Below are 25,907 nucleotides of genomic sequence, written 5' to 3'. Positions count from 1 at the left end.
TAGACAACTGAATATGTGCCATCAAGAGATAAGGGTGTTGAAAGAGACCAGGGATAGTCAGGAGAGAAAGGCAATTGTTATAAAATTATGTTTATTGGCGAATTAGCTCAATTGCCTGAAAAAAAAAGAGGGGAAGGGCCTTCTGGGTTAGGTGAATTGTGATTTCTTATGAAGTTTTGTACAGCTGGTGCCTGCTGTTGGGCCAAAATCAAGTGTTTCCAGATGGCCATAATAACAAAGAGGCCCCATGACAACTCACTCTAGAGTCTAAAACAAATGGAAAATGAAAGGTATGGCTCCTTACTAAGATTGCCTATGCATTCAACAGTGACCTCCTTTATCGAGCCTTGTTTTCACACTGTGGCTGCTGTTCCTATCACAGAAGCTATTTCACTTAAGATGAGAGGAGGTCTCATTAATAAATCATGATGCCTGATATTTCTATACTATTTAGATGGCATACCAATACTGAAGGAAATGAAATAAAATAGACCCAAAGAGAATTTTATAGCAATTTCGCACATTTCACATGTCACATGGAATCATCAATTTCTGAAAAAACATAAAATTTAAGATATACACATCAGTGCCCATAGATCCATGTATAAGATAAGAAATCATCACAGAATTTGCTTAGAAGCATTTTAACAATGAAAGGACTTTCTCATGTATATGAAAAATGAGCATATTCAAATGCATAAAAGGTTATTTTCAATTTCTGTACTCAGGGAAAGACAAAAATATAAACATGAATAAAAGGTAGGGATCTCATCTTTATGTTAAAGTATGAAATAAATGTAAGGAGATATATTCAGTTGTTTTCTGAGATATATTAGACTGTTCTACAGAAGATTTGTAATAAAGGAGAAGACATCAGTTGATACATCACAGAGATGTAATCAAGAAATCCCAGAAAATGTATATTAGAAAGACAGAAGTAAATTGAAGATTAGTAAATATTTAAAGGAAAATGGGAATATTTGATAAATAAGGACCACTCAAAGAAATAGCCAATCTTGCTTTCCTTTCATTTCATGTCATACAATAGTCACTAAAAACAATTGCCTATTACTTATTGATTGTCTGGAGTTGGTTATTAGAATCTGTATATATTTTAGCAGTGCTCTTACTCATGGAACCTATTTTTCATGGCCTATCTATTTTTGTGAAGGAAATAAAAAGAAATAAGATAGTATTGATCTTGTCCTTTATGTGGGGTTGATTAATTTAAAAGGATGTTTGATATTATGGTCTGGGTTTTTAGATTATGTTTCTGGAGAGCTGATTTCCATTCCTAGATTGAAAATATCCCATGATATTAAAAAAAAAAAAAAATACCAGCTATTCCTTCATGCAAAGTCACGTGGTTGACCTCAATTGTGGTCTTAAGGTCCATGGCATAGGTGGTTCCTATAGCGTATTACAAGGGATCAGTCTTGGGCAAAGTACCCCTTACTTCTCAGAGAGATATGATCAAATTAGTGCTTCAAAAAGTTATTCTCACTATATGGTGGAAAATATAATGGGAGGAGCATAATTGGATGAAGGAGGAAAGCTGGGTAGGTATTCAATAACCTGAGTAAGAAGAGTAGTATTATCCATTAGTTAAGAACATGGACTCCAAATCCACATTGCTTAGGTTTGAGCACAACATCGCTCACTTACTAGCTGTGTGACCGTGGGTAAATCGCTTAATCTCCCTATGTGTCAATTTTCTCATCAGTAATTGGGCAATAATAATAGTTCACCCTCAAGGGCTTCATCAGAAATTAATAAGTTAGTGTACCAGAGAACATGCCAGGCACAGGGCAAGCACAATGCAAGTACATGCTCTAGTGAACTAGGATGATTAGAAAGGAGATAGAAATACGTGGGCCACATTTGAGTATCTTTAGGTGTTAGAACGAGCAACACTAAGTCATGGTCTGAGTGTTGGGAAGTGGGTGAGCGAAGGTAGTGTCATATGTCATTCACTGACCTATAAATATTGTTAGAGGATAAGGGATTGTGGGGACAAAAGGAATTTTCAAATCAAATACTATTTTTTAAAGGATGATGGTCCTAAGCCAAAATATATTGATAATATTCACTGTTGTATATGGAATAGAATGTATGTTGTATATGGAGTAGTCTATGGGAAAGATTAAAATTAGGAGTACTGAACTTCACTGAGTTACAAATTGATTGAGTGACACAATGTGAGAGAGGCCTCCGTCAGGTGATATGTCTCTTTATGTGTGATGTGAGTTTTGCATCCATCTTCTCTTAAAGAAGTTTTGGTTACCAGTAGAACTCTTCATAAGCACACGGACCTTCTAGTATAAAAGCCTAATTAGCACAATAAAGCCTTCTAAAAAATGTGTATAAATCCCAGGTAAGTGCAGTTTGCTCTTATAACTAATGATTTTTACTTGCACTACTTTTTTTTTTTTTTTTAACTGGGACTGTCTGAAAATGTTTACAGTTACATAGTTTGTTAAACAATAATGTCAGTATTTTTATATGTAGAATTAGTATTTTAATGCTTTATAATACTTTGAATTCCTCAAATAGAGTGCTAAGTAAATAAGTTCTCATACATTTCATGGATCATTGATATAAACTCTGTATTGCTTTTGATTTGTTGATGATTTTGTATTTTATATAAAAGGACATTAACTTTCAAGCAAATCCATGTGACAGTCTGCCAATTTCAATGCTTTCTGCTTTCTGCTTCCCCTATTTTTCTAGTTTGTTCCCAGTTTTCAAGAGGAGTCTATGCTATTTTTGGATTTTATGACAAGAAGTCTGTAAATACCATCACATCGTTTTGTGGAACACTCCATGTCTCCTTCATTACTCCCAGCTTTCCAACAGATGGCACACATCCGTTTGTCATTCAGATGAGACCTGACCTCAAAGGAGCACTTCTTAGTTTGATTGAATACTATCAATGGGACAAGTTTGCATACCTCTATGACAGCGACAGAGGTAAGTGAAATATCCCTATGTCTTGATAATGTGTCTAATTTAATGCTCACATTTGACACTTATATGTGATTTGACATGTATATGTGGTGTGGAAGATCTACACAGGTATATTCAAGTTCAAAGGTTATGTGGTTTAATATTGCTGTGTAAATGAAAACTGCAATTCAAAACATGGGGAACATATTTAGAGTAAAACAGAAAAAAAATGTGTCAATGCACAATTTACAGATATAGACTGTGTTGGACCAATGCCCAAATGTTCAGTTGTAATGTAATAGGTACCTTCTGGCATCAGCAGCTAAGACCCTATAATGATATTATTTCAAGGTCAGTAAAGCAGCTTTCTTGAAAATTGGTTTAAGTAAAATTTGAATTAATACATAAACAAGAGCTTCTACAGAAATTTATAATTACTTATTTTCACTTGCAAAAAAATTATCAGGCAGTTGTAATCATGATTAACCTTACTTCAAAATGAGATCACTGACTCTCAGAGAAGGACTTGCACATAATTCACCCATGTGTGGTCCAGCTGAACACAGGTCTTCTGGTATCAGACCCATGCTTTTTTCACAATTCTATGTAATTGTTTATGATAGTTTTTGATTAGTGTGCCAAGTGGATAGTCTTGGCTCATTATACTAAATCTTGTTTTTTGGTGGGGTTCGGGAGGGAATGGTACATACTTGTGTTTCCCATATCTCTTGTTGCAAACTTTAATATTAGCAGATCTGCCTGATTTACAGATCGTAAACTCCCAGATGTCTTAGCTATTCCTGGGTCCATTATCCGGCTTCAGAGGGTCTGTGTACTTCTTAAAACAGTGTGAACATTTTGTGTACATGTTCATACATGTATTTTTCTAGAAAGATTATCCCTAACTAAACCCGAAAGGGTTAAGAACCAGTATTGGAAGAGTACCTAAACATTCTTCTTCAGCAGCTTGCTTCCTGGAATATTTAAAGGTTCAAATGAAAATCAGAAGCCTACTTCGACCTTTTTAACCCACAAGGGCAGACAAGAAGGGAGCCCGCCGTTAGGCAGTTCTCAATTGATCGCTTCATGGGCATCCGCTGCAGCAATCCTGTGTCAGGAGTGTTCAGGCTAGGTGTCTGATTCTCTGCCTGGTCCTCCAGTCCTGAGAATGAGAACTCTCAGTGGAAAGATGAGTCAGCACTACAGAAGATGAAAACATTTGCTGTGTCAACAACTTGTTTCCCCCTCCTTTGACAGCTTTGCTCTTGCCATGTGGAATGAAAAACTAAAACACAGAACCATTTAATGTAAATATGGATTCCAATGTGCTGGATAATTCTGAAGCATACTTTCTATTAATGTGATAAAAAGACTTCAGAAAACCAAGTTTAATCATAGTCTTTCCTCTTGCTCTCTAACTCCTTTAGTATCTCTTATGTTGATAAAACTAACCTGAAATTGGGAGTATTCTCAATACTTCTTTCACCCTTGCATCCTATTCATGTGATTTCCACCTAAAAATATTTTATCTCTAGACGCTCTTCTTTTTCACTGCCATGACTCCAGACCAAGCCACCATCATGCGTTTAATCCTTTGGTTCTCCATTTTTGTGCTTGTTTTTTGTAATCCGTTTGCACAAAGTAGCCAAGAATGTTTACATGCCTTTAAATGCTTTCCTGACCACATCACTCATTTGTTTAAAACACTTCAATGGCTTCTCATTGTAATGAGGATAAAATTAAAAATTCTTAATGTGGCTTTAAGGTCTTATGGTATCTGGTCCCTGCTAATTTCTACTACTGTCATGCTCACTCTCTATGCTAAATCCATCTAATTAACCTTTCACTTTCTCAGATGCACCAAACTCTTTCACCTCAAATCTGCACATATCTGTAATTATTTCTCCTCCTTCCTGTTTCAGTTTATATAACATTTCCACCAAGATGCAGTTGATACATCTCTCTCAAAGCAATCTATTTCCCTACATAGTGCTTTATCACAATTTATAATTACTAGTGGCATTCGTTCTGTCATCCAAGAAGTGCTGTTGAACTTATACTATGTTCAAAGGACTGTTGTAGTCACACAGGCTAAGCACTATGTTTTTTTATTTAAGATCTGACTATAAACCCCAAGAAGGCAATGCCCAGGCAGTATCCTGTACGCTGGTGTACGGTACTTAACTATATAGGTAATACTTAAGATCATGCTGGGACGAGTTGATATTCAATAAATTAGTGGTGGTGAGTTCAGCAAATGTATTTTAATTTTGAGATGATATCAGAACCTGAACCTTGCCTGCTAAGTTGAAGGATCAGAAGATGAATTTTCTTTACTGCTTTACTGTTTCATGAAGTTGAAGGTGACATTTTTACTTTAGGGATATACTTTACTCTCACTGTGCCCTCTAGATGAAGCTGAACTTTTGAAAAAATTTAGATAGACAACAACTGACATAACTAGAAAAAGAGAAACTATAGTATTTGAAGAGAGATAGTAAAGAAAAGAAAGCTCTAGGGAACGATTGGGTGAGAATAGATGGATTTATGTACTTGTGAAAAGAACCTGTGACATTTAAAAAATGATTTTATTAATAGTTTAGAATTATTAAATGGAATTGAAGTGATGAGATAATCTCCAGTCATTAAATTATACAAATTGAGTTGAGCTCAAGTGCATTGTTGAGAGAAGAACATTAAAGTAATTATAATATTAAGTAATTATATATTAAAGCCAAAAATGACCTTATGGATACATTTTCAAGTGTTCATCAAATAGCTGCTCGTGTTTTAATATGAAGAGTATTACACTGGCCTTTCAGCTGAAACTATTTTCAAAGATAAATGTGTAAGACTGAAAATACTAGCATAAGATTTAACCTTTATGTAGTGTTTTACTTGGCTGATGGAAATGGTATTTTTGCCATCTACTGTTTTTTTTTAATTATTTTATTTTTTATAGCTTTGCCGTCATATTACATTTATAAAAATTTATACGTTCATCATGCTACTTGGTGTTTTTCCTTTGGTTCCTAAGCCATTTTTCTTACACCTCTTGGAAACCCCTTCTCTGTTAACATGATTTGAGACTGTATCTATATTCCTTTTTTCCACGGTATGCATGCTTTTGAAAATAGATTCCATGATTTCATCTCTCAGCTTATATCTCTACATGTTTCAGTTTCAAATGATTTGGTCTGTTTTTGATGTGGTACCCCTCCACTTCCTAAATTATAGGCTCTTTTTTTTTTTCAGTGTTTAACAATGTTTACTTTTCTGGGAGTAGATCAGGTAAACATTTGAAACTTTTAATTTCTAAATGTATAAATCGATGTTCTTTTGAACAGCATAGGGCCCAAGCATGAAAATGGCTCTCCAATATTTCTGCCTTGAGTATGAACTAGATGAAAAAGACTTAAAATGCTTCTATGCTTCTTCATTGCACTGTTCTTAACAATTACACCTTTTCTGCATTCAACTATACATCCAAGTGCAGAGCCACAATCCAGGAGACTACATCCCAGTTGTAAGCAAAAGAGGACATAGATGTATCCTGATCTTTATACAGATAACCTTTGTCTTTTCCAAGTTTACTGGTGAGAAAAATGCTTGAACTGTTCATTTGGTGCCATGTGACCTTTTAGGACTGCTGGTGCTTTCTCTTTGGCACTACAAGTGGCCTGGCACTACTTGTTGACCCAGTGCCCTTCCTAAAAATTGCATATTACTACTCCATAGAGAGTACGGACATAGATCTTTAATACATTTTAGACTAGAGAGTAATGAGGTTACTATCAATGCATTAAATACAGATTTATCTTTCAATATATACATACTAAATTTGAACCAGGACTTAATTAAAATGTGCTTTTTATTTATTGATTTATTGTCAATAAGTTAAGGTAATACATTTCTATAGACAGTGGGTAAAACCAAAACTAATGTTTGTAACTTCATGTCTTCGTTTTAATTTTGAACCATACTGTTTTCCTGAAGGGAAACATTTTGATTCATTCCAGTTCCAATAAAACATTATGCATAGAATAAAAATGCTTCCAAATCATTTTTTTTAGATGTTCCTGAGAAAGTCAATGAGGGAAATATATGTTAATCTAATCTGGCCTAGGCAGGCTGCCATGATTTAGTGATCATGAATATTAATTTCTGTGCCTGAAAGATGAATAAGGGCAATGAATTTTAAATGGAACAAAGAAAATATTTTTAAGAAGAAAGACAGGGTCTGAATGAAATATACCTATTTGCAGTAATCACTTTTAATTCCACCCCTTAATGTCCAAGCTAAAACATTTAGACTTCACCTGTTTTTAGACTTCACCTGTTTTTAGGCTGTTGTTTTCCATAACTTCTCCTAGTGTTATTAGCCCTAGCTCAATATAAGACTGAACTACTATTAGTAATAATTTTTTAGGGAGATTGTATCCAGAATTTTACTGGATATAATTATTCCAGTAAAAATTAAGTACATGAGAAAGTAATGCAACCCAATAATACTTCAATCTAGCCATTCTTTATTTTAGCCAAAGGTCTGAGGATTTAGAACTTAATTTTAGACTTTTGTAATATTCTATTCTTGAGATTTTTTTTAGAACTTATTTTAAATATGTTTATTAGGAGGAAGAGTTAATTATGGAATTGTTTTTCTATTTGTAGATGAACAATTGTGCATTTTAAGATTTCTTTGGTCTAAGTAATTCAGTAATAAGAAATCAGTCTCTGCTATAACAGCATATATTATAAGAAACTTTAAATATAAATGACAATTTGTTAATGGATTTTATCAAGTGATATTTTTAAACCTAGCATTTGTTGGCATTTCACCTTGTCAAGGAATATGACCTGTAAATTCAATAAGAATGCATTTAAAGAAATGGCAGAGTTTCAAACTGATTTATTCTGTGTGTCACAAGTAACACAGTTGTTATGGCGTCTCTGTTACTAAATCTCTTAGAATTAATATTTTGTAACCTATGAAACCTAAAAAAAAATTACATCCATTTATTAAGAAGCTAAACTACTCAAGCAGTGCATATCAGACTTGATGAATTTAGTTTCATCAGAACACAGTGAATAATATTAAATCATCTCCTAAGGACAGCAGAAGTCACAACCCATAAAGTGGTCTAACTCACGATTTGAAGAGAGTGCTGGACCATGTTTAGTACTCTTAGATTTGTTTTTTCGGTAACAGTAACTGACTCTTTCAAACTCTCTCTTAACTTGATCTTCCCCTTCACCACAACTGAAAGTTTTTGTATTAAGTCTTGTGAGTTTTAAATTAATGGATAATTTCAAAATTAAAAAAAAAATCACTGAAAATGAATGTTACAACTATTAAGGTGAAATTAAATTCTTCCACCATAACACAAATCCATGCTCTTGGTCTCTTGGTACCATATTTTACATAGGGGAGAAAGTACTATTTGAGATATGCCTCTTTCCCTTTCACACAAACTGACATAGAAGTATCTTTATAAATACATTCATCCCTTAATTTAGAATATAAACATGTACGGACAATGGGAGTTCTGTATAAATGATGGTTTATTTAAAACTAGTGATAGGTATTAATCACTAAACTCTAACATCTATACTATTATATCAGGATATTTGATAGGAAAGAATGTCAAGAATATCACAACCTGAAACTTATTTTAGTATGCGGTAAAATAGTTAAATAAAACCGAAGTGAAATAATTTATGGTCTAGAAGAAAGGAAGCCTACTTGGAAGTGTCATATGATAATATGTAATTAGCATACAGAACATCGTCCATGAATGCTTTTAGGGAGGTGACAAGGAAAAATTGCATAATGATTAGAATGTGGAAAAGTAAGATCTAGACAGTGGAAGAGGTTTAGAAAATTAGCACTTTTTTTCCTCCTTAGAAAGAAAACTGGATAGATTTAATAACTGTTTTGAAGCTGTTGAACTGATCACGATAACCATCTGTGTGTTCTATCTTCAATGATGAAAAACAGGAAGAGGATTTGAATTATATCATGGAAAGATTTGATTTACTTATAGTGAATAATATTTAAATTGACTCATCTTTATTTAAAGTGATCCTCATCAAATTATCTCTCAGTCTTTTGACATAATGCTGATTGTCTCCAAGAGCTTCCTTGCTTTCTGGTATCACAAGATGATCTAGGTTCATCTGTTATATTCTTGGCCAATATTCAATCAATAAATGTTTTAATGGTGTTTTCCAGGTGCAAATAGTTTTCAACAACATTCAGAACGCACATATTGTTTTCCATGGTAAACAAATTTAAATAAAGTTTAGTACATGAATAAAGCTTATAGAGTGATGTGATCACATCAGGTAAATCCTACATATAGGTAAAAAGGGATCAATATTCTTTGGAGAAAGATGAGAGTCTTTCTGGAGACAGGAAGATGGTGTTATGAGTCCTGAATTATTTCTGGAGCCTTGATTTTGTGTTGTTCATTAAGCTATTAATAGAAATGATGGATTTGAGTTGGCTGTGACGAGTTGAAGTGATGTGGAAGGCAAGTTTATGTACTGGCTTTCCAAGTGCTAACTGCAGATTTAACTTTAGGAACAATTCCCAACTTATTTTCCTTCTTAATCCTACATATGAGGTGATGTATGAACAATTAAAAATAAACATAACATTTTCTAGGTCATATGATGCTATAAGCATAGTTATTAATAAATAGTAAAATGGTCTTACATTTGGGATGTTAAGTAAATGTAACAAATCTGTGATAGAAAATTAACTCCTACCATACACTTAATAGGTGAACATGTTATTCTCCATGGGATCAGTCCCAATAACAAAAACAAAATGATATAAGACAAGGCTGAGAAAAACAAATACCACAACTGCTGAGTAGAAAACAATAAAACAATAGGAGGAAATATAGCAGCCTCAGAGAAATAATTGGATTTTAGACTCAAGTAGACTCGTAGATTCATCTCACTGAAAATATACTCAACTTGTTCAGGATATTAATATGTAATAAAAGAAAAAATATATATGTGTGTGTGTGTGTATATATATATATATATATATATATATATATATATATATATATATATATATATATACCATTTTCCAATCTATAGGAGAAAGACATTTTTGTAATGTCTTTTGATTTCACCTGAATCACAGGTATTCAAGACATTACACTTTACTAATATCTGGAAGATATTGGCTGTAGAAAGAAGATACTATTTTCCCACCAAACTATGACTCAGAAAAACAGCATTTAGATGAAGTGTTTTTGATCTGAAGCAGAAATAAGTAGATGTTGATAAAGATCATAGCTGTAGCTTTTTAGAGAGTCAACACTCCCTGAGTTGCACAAAAATATCAGCCTTAAAAATATATGCTCTGTCAATTTTGCAACACAATTCTGAGTTATTTGAGTATCTTTATCAGTCATCATTTTTCTTTGCCGTCCTAGGCTTATCAACATTGCAAGCTGTGCTGGATTCTGCAGCTGAAAAGAAATGGCAAGTGACTGCTATCAATGTGGGAAATATTAACAATGACAAGAAAGATGAGACCTACCGATCACTTTTTCAAGATCTGGAGTTAAAAAAGGAACGACGTGTAATCCTGGACTGTGAACGGGATAAAGTAAACGACATTGTAGACCAGGTTTGCTATTCTCTCTTTTCTAATGGCACCAAATATAGAACATGCACGCACTGTCAGCATTTGGAATGGATATTTGTGTAAGGTGCTTGAACAGCAGTTTTTACTTTATGATTTATGTAGAATGTAGCAAAGATCATCAATTAAATTAACTCTGGCTTCAGTTAGCAATAGCAGATGGTCTTCAATAATGCTGACACATCATACTAATCATGAAATATATTCAATATATAATTTCTGATTCATGTTTTACATGGTAAGCGTTGCCCTAAACTTCAATATTTTTAATTAGAAATTTAAAATACAATTCTGCAGAACGTATTAGAGATAAAGAAATAGACAAGAATTAAGTGAAAATAAGCCTGGGTCCCAAGGGAAAAGTGAATAATTCAGGAATATGTTGGTGATACATGGATGCCTTCACACAGTAGAGGGCAGAACCATGCGCTAAGCCTGTATTGTTGTCTAAATAGGTCTATGTCTTCAGGGAAAGCATTATTTATTTTTCCAAGAAGTAATTATTCCCTCCTAGTACGAAGGTTTTATATCCCTATAAACTATTAATCTATGAAATTAAAATATATATAGGAAAGGCACAGTCAGTCTGTGTCCATTGTTTTGAATAGTAAAATAGATTCATTTGGAAAGTTTGAAAGAGTAATACGATACCAGAGATAAAGATATTTTATCTGTGCTTACTATACCATCTGCTTTAGTTTAAGATCTTTCAGGATAGAAAGTCATGCCGTGATATCCTAATGATAAAAATAAAATCCACTCTGTTTTATAGGTAGGGTAAGTGATCAGGGATGGTGGTGATGCAGCATCATGATTTACTGAGTAAGATCTCCTTCACTGGGTATTTGCTTCTTCTCCTAAATGATAAATGAATGTTTATGTATGTGTGATTTCTAAATGTTTTTGAGGGCTATATTTAATATATATTACACACATGTGTGTTTTGTGTGTGTATATATATACACATGTGTGTATATATATATGCATATATATGTATATATGCATATGTATATACGTGTGTATATACACATATATACACACATGTACATGCACATATATATGTATGCATGTGTACTTATATATATATACACACACACACACTGTACTAGTAGCCAGTATAATATATATGTGGGTATATATGTCTGTGTGTGTGTGCGTGTGTGTGTGTGTGTATAATGCTGACTGTTCCTTGGAAAAATATAGGACTAGAAAAAAAAATACACAGTCTATTATGCATTTCTTGACGTTTCTAGGCTTTGATTATAAAATTAGACTCACTAATTTGTATAATACAAAGCATTTTATAAATATAAATGTTGACAAACTTAATGATATATAATAATATAGACCCTGAGACATACCAAATGGATCTGTCATGAGTTATTGAATAATTGAATAATGCTATCTTCTTATATGACAGAAGTAAATGTTATATGCCAGAGACGTGAACATTTTAGAAGTATTGTAGAAAAGTCTTCATTTTCTGTCTCAGGAGATGAATTTAGGATTGGTTTTAACCTGAAGGTCTCTTGTTCAAATGTGAACCTCAACAACTCATTTGAATTCCATAGGAGATTCTCATTAAAACAGAATTTTAATATTAGTCATTAGTCTTTGGTTTAAAAATTTAAGTATTCATCAGTCATAATAGTAAATGTTGGGAAAGCCTATATGAAAATAATTGTTTCCAAAACTAGAAGAGAGAAACTACAAGAGAAACTGGGAATATATGGAATGTAATGGTTTGAAGCAAATAAATGATCATGATTAAATAAATGTCCATATGGACATCCATTGAAAATGTACAGAGTATTTTGAAATATATACATGATTTATATTTTCATAAAACACTCTTGAATATATTAAATGAGTATATACTATTGACAGTTGCATTACTTAACACACATTTATTGAGAACATTCTCTGTGTCTGAATGAGGGATGCAAAGAAAGGTAAGAAAGAGTGGTATCTTTACCCCAGGAACTCACTGTTTAGAGGGGAAGAGAAAAATGTACGTACATAGTACTACAATATTATGCATTACAATACAAAGTGGTCTAAGAGCATGGAGGAGGAATGCCTATCTTAACAAGGATGGGATGATGTATGAGGGGTTCACATATGGGTAGCATTTGGCTGGTTTGGATTCACTCGTTTATTTGTTCAATAAATTTCGAGTGTCAAATGTTTGCTAGACAGGCACTGCCGAAGATCCAAGACAGTCATAGTAAACAAAACAGGCAAAGCCCCATCAAAGTGAATATCCCTGGTGTAGTTAGAGAAATTAATATGCAATTATAACAATGGTATATATTATGAATGAAAAGAACAGAATGTTATGAGAGAAAATCACAGAAAGAGAACGTTTAGAATGGGAGATCATGGAAGGCCTTCAAGGAATAGCGTTTACCAGGAAAAAAGTGGGCTTAAGTTACATTTCAAAAAAAGTAAATACTATGTACTAACTCACTTTCTCAATACTTATAAGAGAACAGAGATGGGACAAAACTTTATCTTCATAGTGGCTTAAAGTTAGAAATAGAATTAATTTTGTTAGATTATGAGTATTTTAGCATTTAATAAAACCCGGAGGCACTTATTTCTAGCTGTAATTAAGAACGAAAAGGACTCAACCATGAAAAACATTTATAAATTAATATAAATATTCTATTGTTAGTGCAAGATTAATGGATATTATAAAGCAAAGATAAGATTGTTAGTACTAATTCTTATATAGAAATAGTGCTACTGGATTTTCATATCCCTCCTGTCTCTCAATGAACACTAAAGTCAAGCAGGGACTACTGGTAGTGGCACTTACACTATGTTTTTGTCTTAATTCTCAGAAGAAAGACATTTATGGTTCAGAAAGTAGAATGAATATTAAGCAGAATCAACAGATATCAGTAAGAAATATGAGGGACATAATCAACTTAACTCAACTGATGCTAATTAATATATATATTTTTTTCATTCAGAACATCTTTCTTCAAAATTCTTCCTTCAAACCAGAAGGTACAGTTCCTTGGAAAAGACACTTCAGTTGTCTTACATAAAAATAGAGTAGAAAATAATACAAGCCCTAGTTCCCTTGCAAATAGCTACCACTGAATATCAAAGTGGCTTATGTTAGAATCCTTCCCAGGATGTTGCCCCTTCTCTTTAACTATATGTGTTGCTTTGGAGCACTTGACTTTGTCTGGGAGGAAAGAAACTCAGGGAAGTCTATTCCAGGAGGTATTATTGGGCTGAGATTCACTGTGCCTTAATTTAAATAAGATAAAGGATATGGTGGTGGAGACTGCTTTCCAAGCAGAGGAAACAGAGTACGGCAAATCCTGAAAGGATGGAAAGACACCTTTTGTGTGAAAAATACGAGCAGAGTGCCTGAGTCTCCAGTAGTGAGGGGAAAAAGGGAGCCTGGAGAAACTTGCAAGATCAAGGGGCGTTGCAGCATATGAAGGACTTTGTCTTTTATGCTAAAAGCAATGGGAAGCCACCAAAACTGTAATCAGGGAAGTGAGCATATTATTTGAATTTTTGTCCATAGCCCTGGCATTCCATGCTTTCCATTTGTGTGACTATTTTCTTAAAAATACAAATTACATTTGAATATCTAAGTACCAGGACTACAACATGGTCATTTCATCATGGTCAACATTTCATCATGGTCAACATGGTCATTTCTACTCTTTTCATAATTGACATAGATCAGTGTAAAGTCAAATTGATTCAATAATGTCCAAAACTGAGCATTACCAAACAGCTACTTGTTCCATGATACATTTATCTTGCCATTGATTTTTGACTTAGATTTGTGGAGAAATATTAGCTAGCTTCTCTGATACTTTTCTGCCTCAAGCTGGAAATAATGTTTATTTGAACGAGACTATACACGTTTCAAGATTATTATTTTATAGATTCACATAAGAATTATTGTACCCATCTGACACTGTAAATACTGAAACGAATATAATATTGCATATCAATGGTAATTGAAAAATAAAATTTTAATAATTAAAAAATAATTATTGTATATGCTTATTAATATTACTTTTAACTTTATGTACACAAATTCATAAACTGTGTGTGCTTATCTTTGAATGTAGATGTATGAAATCTCAGATCTTGGTCTCAGCTTTTAATGTTTCATTGAAAAGAAATAAATAGGTTTTGTAAAATTATTACATGGATTAAACATGTTTTGATTTTACTTTTTTTAAAAAATCCTGTGGCTTTATTTTCACTATTGACTAAACTGAGCCAAGTATTCTTATTTAGTTATTGGCTTTTTGAAAGATAAAATTTATTAGGCACTAATATGTATTTTTATTTTTTTCTGGCAGAAATATTATCTGAGTTTGGTAATTATATTTTATCAAATATGACTCACTGTGGAACATCAAAAAAAATAGGAGATAAGATTTAGTTTTTTCCTGAGTCGGATCCTAACATCACTAATTTTATGTTTACATTATTTACATTTATTAAATAATTGTTTCTTTATCTTTGTTAGGTAATTACCATTGGAAAACATGTTAAAGGGTACCATTACATCATTGCAAACCTGGTAGGTGAATTAATTGATACTTATTATTTTAATAAAGATTTTCATTAATCAAAAATTTTAACAGCCAGCATTTATCAGTGATATTTATAAAAAACATATTTTGATTATATTGATTGATTAGAAGTGACAATATATTTTTGATTTTGTTATGTTTTAGATTTACTTCCCACTTTACATTTCCTAATCAATTTCCTATCATTATAAATGATGTAAGAAATTATAAAACATTATTTGACAAGCTTTATAAATTGTCTTAGAATATATATTTTCATTAAGGGAGAATTTTCCAAAATATATAAAATTTAACTTTCTAAATTTCCTCTTGTTTCTCACTTTCACTGTATTTTATAAACCTTATCCTTTGCCCATACTTTTAAAGTTTTTAGCAAATGTAATATGACATAAATGCACATTTGTGAGAATATAACAATAAAAATTAAGCCTGGAAATATAAAAAATATTGATATATTATATATTTCTTACATACTACTTACTACATAAGCAACACAATGAAAATCGAATTTCTATACCTGATCACTTTTTCATTAGGATTCCCCTCAAATTAAAATTATGCTGAATGTCCAAGTGGTTAATTATGTCCCCGTCTCTTATGTCTGCAGAGTCAATTTAGTATTATTATTATTAGATATTTCTTTTTTCAAAATAGTTTTTAGATCGGCAATAAAATGAGCTTAAAGCTTTATAGTTACAAAGGTTTATGTTCTTTAAGTATGATTCTATGTGTTTGAGGACATCACTCCTCCCCAAACTCAGACCAAAGGGTGAGAAAAAGAAGGAGAGAGGAAGAGAATGAATTTATTCTGAGTAGCATAATAGGACTCTGAAAAACTTTCATATTTATACAAAGGCAGATTAATTCTTGGTTTCTGGAACCATATTGTTACATCAGTAGACATTTCTAGTAGTGATGGAAAGAGATAAGTAAAATAAATTACAACCTTATGACTGACAAATATTGTTTTCACTGGAAGGTTGCACTCACAATTTAGAATATTAAATCTCAAACCTAGATGCTCTTGGGAGAAATTGGTTATTCAAGATAAAATTTCTGTTTGGCAATGAAATGGCTAACTACTATAAAAATTCATTAGAACATGCCCTTATAATATTATATAGATTCTAGATGACTCCCTATTAGAGAAGTAAGAGTTAAAATAGATCAGCTCTATATTCATTCTCTTCAGAACCAAATTCTATGCAGGGAACAGCCTGAACAGTGAGTCCCCTGTGTGAATCGTGCCATCTGATGAACAACACAGGGCCACGCTGAAAGCTGCGATGTTTAAAAATGTCCAGATGGAGAAGATTATATTGGAACATTGAGAAATAATGACAGAAGGTGGCTCATCAATTTGAGAGTTGATAGCTGATGCTATGAAAAAGGAAATAAGTGTTTGAATGACCAAAGTAAAAAGATTTTAAAAATAAAATAAAAAGCAAATTCATGCTGCAGTCATTCTTCTAGAGAAAGATCTATCTAATATTTTATCTGAATTCAAATTTTGTTTTTCCTTTCCTAATACTTGGTATCCTCACCATGTGGAATTTCTAGTGAATCAGTAAGTTCAAAGACTCTGTAGTGTGCTGCAGTTTCTGAGAATTTAGAGGACCCTTGAAAAGTTCACTGACATTTAAAATTGAAGAATGCCATCCAAAGTTCAAGAGCTTTCATCCTCTGAACTCTTGATTGGGACTGTCCCTTTTCCTTATCCAGTATCTGATGAGTGTTAAAGAATGTGGTTAGGAAAAAAAAAAAAACAGAAAAATCCTCAGATTTTTGGTTAATTTCTTCAGAAATTGCTGAATGTTTGATTATGCTCCCAAAACACAGGCTGTGATTAAGTTCCTAACCCAGCATTTAAAAGGATAACTTGTACATAAAGTGATGGAAATGTGGTCATAATGGAATCCACGTCTCATCTCTTCAACCCTTCAAATATAGACAAAAAAGCATTGCTATCCACTCCACCTGACTATTGAACGTACAGGAAAGCACAATCATCAAAAAGCCTCTCCCTGCACAGAGAAATTTCAAGAAACTTTTTAGTGTCTTACTGCTAAATAGCCAAGCATAACCAGGCATTTGAGAAAAAGTCTTTGCCACAAAGGATAATGCAAATTAACAAATAAAGAGAAACAGGGCAAGCAGATATCATGAGAAAAACATTTAAAATTGAAATGAGTATCTGCAGAGAAATAAGACAAAATATATTATCTATAAAAAATGAATGCTACGGAAAAGAAGAAAAATCAGAGAATAAGAAAGAGCTTTGGGACGTTAAATTATTTTTTCTAAAATAGTAAGTAAAATTAAATGACTTTGGTGATAAAGTTGAGAAAATCTTCCCAATTAGGTATAATAAAATAACAATATAAAATGCTGTGTGGGGGGGATTTAGACACCTAATCTAAGGATTACAATGTCTTAGTAACAAGCATTCTAAAACGATGGAACAGGGAAAACAGGGAAAGGGAATTATCAAAGAAACATGCAGAAAAATTTCCTATACTGAGTGACACAAATCTGTCCATTGAGTACATACAATAATGAAATAAAAAGATCTCACTCATTTTGAAAGAAAATATCATCATGAAATTTCAGAGATAAATGGAAGACCTTAAAAATTTCTGGCAGGTAGGAAGAGGCAGGAGTATGAAGTAGGTCACATACAAAAAATAATTAGAAATAATGACATTGTTGTGGTTTTTTTTTTTTTTTCCAATGGACACAAAAGTCAGTAGAATAATGCCTTCAGACTATAAGGATTTCAACTTAAAATTCTATACCCAGCCAAAATATTAATCAAGTGTCAGCAAAATAAAGGTATTTTCAGACATTGAAGATCTCAAAAAATTTACCCCCATGGTGTCTCAAGAAACCACTGAGAACTGGAGCAGAAAAGGGGAGTAAAACATTAGAGAAAAGTGTGATCAAGGAAACAGGGGAACTACTCAGAAAAGCACTGAAGGGACACTCCAAGCTAACAGCTGCAGAACAGATGGAAAGAGGTACCAATTTAGATCACAGCATTAAGGAGTAGGTTTCCTGGAAATTAAATATTTAGAAAAAACGAAATAGATTGCTCAATATGTTTAAATATTTTTTTTTTAAGTTTGTTCTTATAAACATGAAGTTTTCATGACCCAACTGGAAAAAACTAAGGATAGGTATATAGAAAGCTATAGTAGCAAAAAACAATGAAGCAATTGTTAACATTAGAATGAAAAACTATTCAAGAAAGAAAATGCAATCCTAGCACACTATTTGGCCTTGCTCCGAGTAACAGAATTATAAATGTGAAAAGAGTCAACATTAAAGTGCGTGAGAAGATGCATGGTTTGTTAGGTAAATGAATTACATAATCATCCGGTATAAGCAACAACTCAACAAAAATATCTAAAATGGATAAATTAAGAAAGAACAGCAAAAAAATGTGTCATGCAGAAGTATGGAAGAAAATACATGAAAAATAAATATTGAAATTGATTATTTTGAAGCAGCTTAACTAGAACATGGGTGGGGCACAGCAAAAATTTATGATTTTTGTTATATACCTTTTGCACTATTGGCATTATTTTGATTAAAAAATGAAATTAGGAACTAAGAATAAAGTAACTATTCTTCTCCACACAAATAATATTAAAACACATTTTAAAATATCAACACAAAGCAAAGTTTCTTCTATATTTTGGATTCAGGATACATTCAATCCTACGTGCAATAAGGAATAAGTGTATAAGGTGAAAATATTTATAATGTGGCTTACTAAATGTGATTTCATCTTTGAGAGAATGTACTCTCAAATTGAGATATAATTTGCAACAGCAAAATATCTGAAATCAATGGAAGCACCATATGATAGTTTTAGTAGTGACCTAATTCATTCTAATAATGCAAGAGAAATTGATTTTTCAAATTTAATATATTTTATCAAAAATTAAGTTTTGTGCGTAATGTGAAGTTCTTTCAGTTTTCTCAGAAATCCCTACACATTAAGTAATTTCCATTCCCATTTAAAAGATGTTTATGTGAGACAATGAACCATTTAAATAGTAGTAATAACTGGCTCACGATGTTAGAGCTCTTGGAGAAGTAGCTTGTTTGTTATTAAGTAGCTATAACCACGTGGTGGCGCTCTGTAGATTCAATAAATGAAACCTGGACCTTATCCATGGGAGATTTCTCAATAAAATGGGTACTCTTTATGTACTACAACAATTAACGACCATTGATTGAAGAACCACTATGATGCCAAGATGATGCTAAATGATGGTGAAGAGTTTTGACTGATGAATTCATGAAACATTTATTATAGGATTTTTATTTCTGTGTTCTTTGAAAACCACAGGGTATAGAGTTACTTGGTAAACATTAAGTTCTATTTGACATAAATGTATTTTCTGTGTAGGGATTTACTGACGGAGACCTATTGAAAATTCAGTTTGGAGGCGCAAATGTCTCTGGATTTCAGATCGTGGATTATGATGATTCTCTGGTATCTAAATTTATAGAAAGATGGTCAACACTTGAAGAAAAAGAATACCCCGGCGCACACACAACTACAATTAAGGTATGTCTCTATCTGTCAATATCTGCATCTGTTTCAATATCTATCTATATTGCACTGCTGGCTAGTAGCCTGTTCCTTGGGACACCTTAAGAAGAAGACAAAAATCTCAATTTGTTTCAGTAATTAAAAAAATAAATGTAACACTTTATGCAATAAAATGAAGAATCTTTGAATGCTAAGTGTGATGCACTGCTTTGGTATAAGTAATAACCAGACTCATCTCTTATTTTCCATGGTTTGGACACATTGAGGTCTTCACTTGTTTATCCAATGTATTTTATTCTGCATATGCATACATGCATATATTTACCTCCAAATAGTAAATATTTCTGCTGTTGATAGGAAGGTATTTCTCTCTCTCTCTCTCTCTCTCTCTCTCTCTCTCTCTCTCTCTCTTTTCTCCTGGTGACCTTACTGAGAGCAGCAATAAGAATAAAACCTGGCGAAGAGTGGATCAATGAGTGAGTGGGGAGAGATGATGTTCGCTCTGTGAAACTAGACTTATGATAATTAAGAGCGAGAGTTGCAATACCTTTTCAAATGTGTAGTGATTTTGTTTGTTCATGTGTGTATTATAAAGCAGATTGCATATGAATAGTCGGGAACAGTGTTATTTCAGTTGCTCTCACAGTTAAGTTTATACATCATGGAGAGGTTTGGTATTGTTTTGTTTTTCTGCACATAATGGAAAAGAAAGATATAGATATTTAGCCTTAAATTTGTGTCTGGCTATGAGACTGGCTCTAGATAAGGATTTGAAGCTTTGAAGTTTTCTCCTTTTAGGTGTGTAAATAGATCTTATTAATCTTAAGTCAGATTCAGAGTTATTTCTTTTTTCTCAAAACTAGGTGACTACTTGTTTGGTGACCTTGATTGACATTCAGCATTCATACTGTCTATAGCAGCATTGTGGGTTTCTGGGAATACTGTCACATAACAGGCTACAGAGAAGGCAAACACACACCTGGTCTTTCAGGCCGAGTCAATGTATGTCTCTACCTGCACTCCCTAGCGGTCTGACTGCTGAGCCCATTCTGTAGAATTGCAGGCTTCCATCCATTCAGAGATGATGCCATTTAAGTCCACGGATGAAGAGCATATGTGACATTCATCCTCAAATGGAACCAAAATGCTCCTTTTGAATACTCTGTTAGTCATCTTGTTGCCTCCCACTGCTGCCCTCAGTGAGGAGTATGAAAGCAAAAGGAGATGATTTTTTTTCTCATGGAAGTCATATTATTCAAGTTCATGTGTCATGCATGAAAACGCAAAGTGAATTTGGGGTATGAGAAATCTTGGCAACACATTCTGTTAACATTTTTGCCAAAACCCAGAACCAGATTTTCCTCTGTTGAAAGCCTCCCTGGTGACATTTCTTTGCTCCCTTCTCACTGTAGCATTTTCCTCCACAGTGCCTTCCTTTTGGCTGCTTATGCCAAGTTTCAGAGAGGTTGTGATGGCCCTTCATTGTTGGGTGCTGCAAAGAACATAGACTTATAAGTGAAAACGTCGGCTCTGATTTACTGTTTGACCCTCTGCTCAGCATTCTCATCTCCATAATGCAGTAGTGGCTATTAATTCCCAAGTTGCTGTGAAGATTAAACAACATTTACAAGGACTTAGCAAAGCTTTGGAAGCATAGGAGCCAATAGGAGACATATTGTGTATGGCCTTTGAAGCTTGATCAAAATTACTGAAAATCTGCTGAGGGTAGGAGTTCATCTTAACACAGATATGTATTGCTCATGGACTAGAGGGCCAGGAATTACAAATATATATATATATATCCCTGCCTTTGATAATCTGCAGTCTAATGTAGGAGGCAAACATGAAAATGAACAAATAGAGAATGATGCATGTAAAATGTGCCAGGCCACTGCATATGATTAGGATAGTGTGGAAAAAGAGATGTTAAGGAAGGCTTTCTAGAGGTGGGATACCTGGGCGGGGCTTAGCATATGCTTGGGCAGGAGGAGAAATATGGGAGGGCGTTTGGAAGAGAACAACACTTATAGAGACTCATCGAAGCGGTGCGACGGCATGACAGAGTCAGGGAGACTCAAAGTGTAGCCCCTGCGAACTATTCCTTCTACAGTCTTTCCATCTCAGTTGATAGTAACTCCATCTTTTCAGTTGTCTGTTGGACCAGAAACTTGCAAATGTCTTTGACTCTTCTCTATCCCTGGTACCCAACATCCTATCTGTCAAGGATCCTATCAGCTCTGCTTCATTTCTTACCACATCTTCTGCAACCTCCCTAAATCTAGCCATGATCTCTGCCAGGATTATTGAAATGATCTCCTAAACTGGTTTCCCTACTTCCACATTTGCCCCTCTATCTTCCACATTCGGGGGCCTTTTAAAACATAAATTAGATTAAGTCACTGTTAAGCTCCAGTCCTTCAGTGGCCCTCTGTTTCACCTGAGGTGAAAGTCTAAGTCATCCCACTGGCCTGTAAGGCCCTAAATATTCTTTCACCCAGTCACATGGGACCTCCTTTCTTGGCACTATCCTCCTTGCTCACTCTGCTTCAGCCCACTGGGCCTTACTGCTGTTCCTTAAGAACGAAAGTCACCTTCTCACTTTAAGGTCTCTGTGCTGGCTATTTCCTCTTCTGAACTATTCTCCTCTTATATATCTGCATGGCTAAGCTTCTTCACTCTTTAGGTCTTTGTTCAAATTCTGTCTTCTCCAGGAAGCCAATGGTAAGCTCTCTATTGAAAATTGCAATCTCTCCACCCATTAGGGTATGTCCCATTGCCCTTTCTCTGCTCCATGTTTTTCTCATTATTGCCTTCTACTGTACTCTATTTTTAATTAATCTATTCATTGCATTGTTCACTGTCTTTCTCCTCCTGCTTGAAAGTAAGTGCCATGAGGGCAGGGATTTTTTTTTTTTTAATTGTTGTTTGTTCACTGATGGATCCTGAGCTCCTAGAATAAGGCCCGGTACACAGCAGCTATTTAATAAAGGCTTTCTCAATGAACAAATAGAGGGAAACAAAGGGACTGTGCTAGCTTCTCCTAGAAGCTCCTATCCAAATTCTGGAAATAAAAACCATCTTAAAAGAAGCAATATGGAATTTTGACCTTGAAGGAGAAGTGGGAATTAGGATAAAGAAGGGACAATGGCTCCACATAGAGGAAATAAGATCTGTAAAAGTCCCCAGTGCAAGGAAAATATAAACATTTCCATAAGGCAAGAGGTTGAACAGAGATGTTTTGAGGAATTCTCAGAACTAATACTTTAGAAACATGCAGGATCCAGACCTCGTGTGCCTAAGGAATTTTGTGTGTGTGTTATTTTGAGAGCAATTGGAACTACTAGAGGAGGGCAATGCTCATGGATTTGATACGGGAAGGTTACTGTGCCTGCCCTGGTGACAACAGATTGCAGGGCGAGTACGTGGTGGCAGAGGAGCTTTTAGTAAGATATCGCAAACAATCTAGACAACAGATGATGGTAGTTTGAAATGTGGCACAAGGGTGGAGGGTAATAAATGTATTTGTTGCATTGGCCAGTTCTTTCAATTTTTTTATTGGTAAAATAAATAATAATTGCAAAAATCATAACCATTCATTTACAATCCATTGATACAAATTCAGTTGACATTATTTATGGATTAAAAACAAGAATCCGAAAGGCAGTCTCCATTATTTGTATCTTATTGCCCCTAAATCTCATACAGTGGGTTGCACAGAGTAGGCACCTAATAGGTATTTGTTGAAATGAAGAGTGATGAAATGAAGAATATAAATAAACACTTTGAAAATATCTAACCACTGAAAAAGAAATAAGTAATTATCATTGCTATGAAATTTAGTTTCAATGTTCTTTTATTCAGCCATGGCAGAAAAGTAGTGTTATTTTACTTGATGAAGTGTAAAATGACTGTAGTAATCAGATCTGAACCAACATGGCACCTGCACTTAAAAAATTGGCATTTTACATTCCTTTTTTTTTTTTTTCCAAAAAGAAACAGATTACAGAAATGATTTGTCACTATCTCAAAAATAATTTACAAATATTTCTATCTTTAGATACATTTTCAGTGTTTTTGGTGTCTGCAACAACTTACAAGATAGAACTATGCATTCAACCTTGTCATACCAACAGCTTAAACCTTAGTTCAACTTTTGTGTCTGCTGTTTCTTGCTGGTGTTGAATTTAACAATAATACATGACTGACATTTGCGTGGCATTTAAATAATAGCTTTCTTATAAGAATCTCATTTTCCTCAGCAAACGACTTAAAGCACAGACTCAAGTTTTCTTAATTGCTATCCTAGGAGAATCATTAGGCCTGTCTGAAAATAGTATAATCTTTTTCAGTCGAGTAATTAGCATCGTGCATTAAATATTACCCTGGTGACCTAATAGAATTAGTCCTGTTTCTTGAATGTTTTAACTGACCAAAACCGCAGCTGACACACAGGCATCCTGTACTCCTGATAGTAAAGCATTTTGCCACACAAGAACCTACAGGTTTCACATGTTTAGTTCCTTATATTTTGTTGTTTGTAGTTTAAAAAATGTGGATATGACTGAAATAAACCCATAAATTAAAATTTTAATATTCACAAAATTACATATTTTATAAAAAAATATTTTTTTAAATGTTGCACTATTTAAATATATATGTACATACTTAAATATACATATATATATACACACACACACATATGTATATATAAAAAACACCATTTAAAATACAAATACATTACTGCAGGATATCTGGGTTCATCTCATTTCCACATTTCTTCCTCTGTAAAGGGAGTAAGTATAAGTGATCTCTAAGAGTTTTCCTAAATCTCTAACACCATGATTATGTAAAGTGTTAATTTAAGCACACAATAAAAAATACACTAACATTTAAAATTTTTGCTGAATCTATGACTTTCCAAATAGATCTTCTGTCTCTTAAAGATTGTAGTGGCTTGTAGGGAGTCATCTCTGAACTCCAGGTACTGAAATCAAATCTTAAATTACACTGGACACTGTTCGTTTTATTTTTCATAGATTATTAAAAAATAAGAAACTTTTACCTTGTTTTAGAAGAGTCCTAGAAATTGGGGTGATTCAGGGGAAGGAATTTATGCCACCAATAAAATAAAAGATCTGCTTTAAAGAAAGTCCCTCTGGATGAATCAAAACCAGACAATGTATTGATTTGAGGGTTGTTGTTGTTTTTCCTATCTTGATCAATCTGATTAGTTTTATCTGAAAATTTGAATCATTAAGTGAATCTACAATTTCGAGATGTAAAAGTCTTGGCTCATAAGCAACACTTTCTGTCTGGGTCAATAGCCAACTGGATAATTTAGGCAAAAAATGTGTTGTTGTTAACCTATTTTTTTTTAATGAAGAGTTTTTCTTCATAGTAAATTTAAAATTATTTTTACTATTTATAGAGAATAATAAAGGATGCTAATGTTGGTTCCTTCCCAATGGAGCTGACCTTTCACCCTTGGAAACACGATGCAGTTTCTGCGCTTACTAAAGATGTTTTTTTATTATTTTTTTTAAATTAAGACTTTTTTTCAGAGCAGTTTTAGGTTCACACAAAATTGAGCAGAAAGTACAGATATTTCCCATATGTCAACTTCACTTCTCAGAGTGACACATTTATTAGAATTGATGGTTAACATTGACATATTATAGTTACCCAACGGCCATAATTTACATTAGGGTTCACTCATGGTGTTCACTCATGGTACATTCTATGGGTTTGGACAAATGTATACTAACATGCTTCCATCATTAATTATAATTTTATACAGAGTATTCTCACTGCTCTAAAAATCCTCTGTGCTCTGCCTAGTCATCCCTCCGCCTACTCCCAACTCCTAGCAACAAATGATTTTTTCATTCTCTCCATTTTTTTTGCCTTTTCTAGAATGTTGGAATCCTAAGGTATGAAGCTTTTTCAGATTGGCTTTTTAATTTAGTAATATGCATTTAAAGTTCCTTCACATCGTTTCATAGCTTGGTAGGTCATTCCTTCTGCGCTGAAAATATTTGATTGTTTATATACACAATTTATTTATCCATTCACCTACTGAAAGACATGCTGGTTGCTTCCAAGTTTTGACAATTATGAATAAAGCTGCTGTGAACATCTGTGTGCTGGT

General features: G+C 33.5%; 1 protein-coding gene across 7 annotated transcripts in view; it reads left to right on the top strand.

Annotated features, from left to right (window-relative positions):
* The window catches only part of GRIA2 (glutamate ionotropic receptor AMPA type subunit 2), a 121,701-nt gene that overhangs the window by 62,577 nt on the left and 33,217 nt on the right, over nucleotides 1–25,907 (top strand). For all 7 annotated transcript variants that reach the window (XR_012498169.1, XM_019733153.2, XM_019733150.2 and 4 more), the window contains exons 3-6: nucleotides 2,731–2,970; nucleotides 10,401–10,597; nucleotides 15,129–15,182; nucleotides 19,613–19,774. Coding sequence is in view for 6 of the 7 variants with exons in the window: in XM_019733153.2 (XP_019588712.1) it covers nucleotides 2,731–2,970; nucleotides 10,401–10,597; nucleotides 15,129–15,182; nucleotides 19,613–19,774 (653 nt within the window). In the remaining variant the exon portion in view is untranslated. The remainder of the gene's footprint in view (nucleotides 1–2,730; nucleotides 2,971–10,400; nucleotides 10,598–15,128; nucleotides 15,183–19,612; nucleotides 19,775–25,907) is intronic.

Source organism: Rhinolophus sinicus, linkage group LG07, assembly GCF_036562045.2.
Source record: "Rhinolophus sinicus isolate RSC01 linkage group LG07, ASM3656204v1, whole genome shotgun sequence".
Taxonomy (NCBI): Eukaryota; Metazoa; Chordata; class Mammalia; order Chiroptera; family Rhinolophidae; genus Rhinolophus; species Rhinolophus sinicus.
Note: the sequence above shows the minus strand (reverse complement) of the source record. Positions and strands in the feature narration are given on the sequence as shown.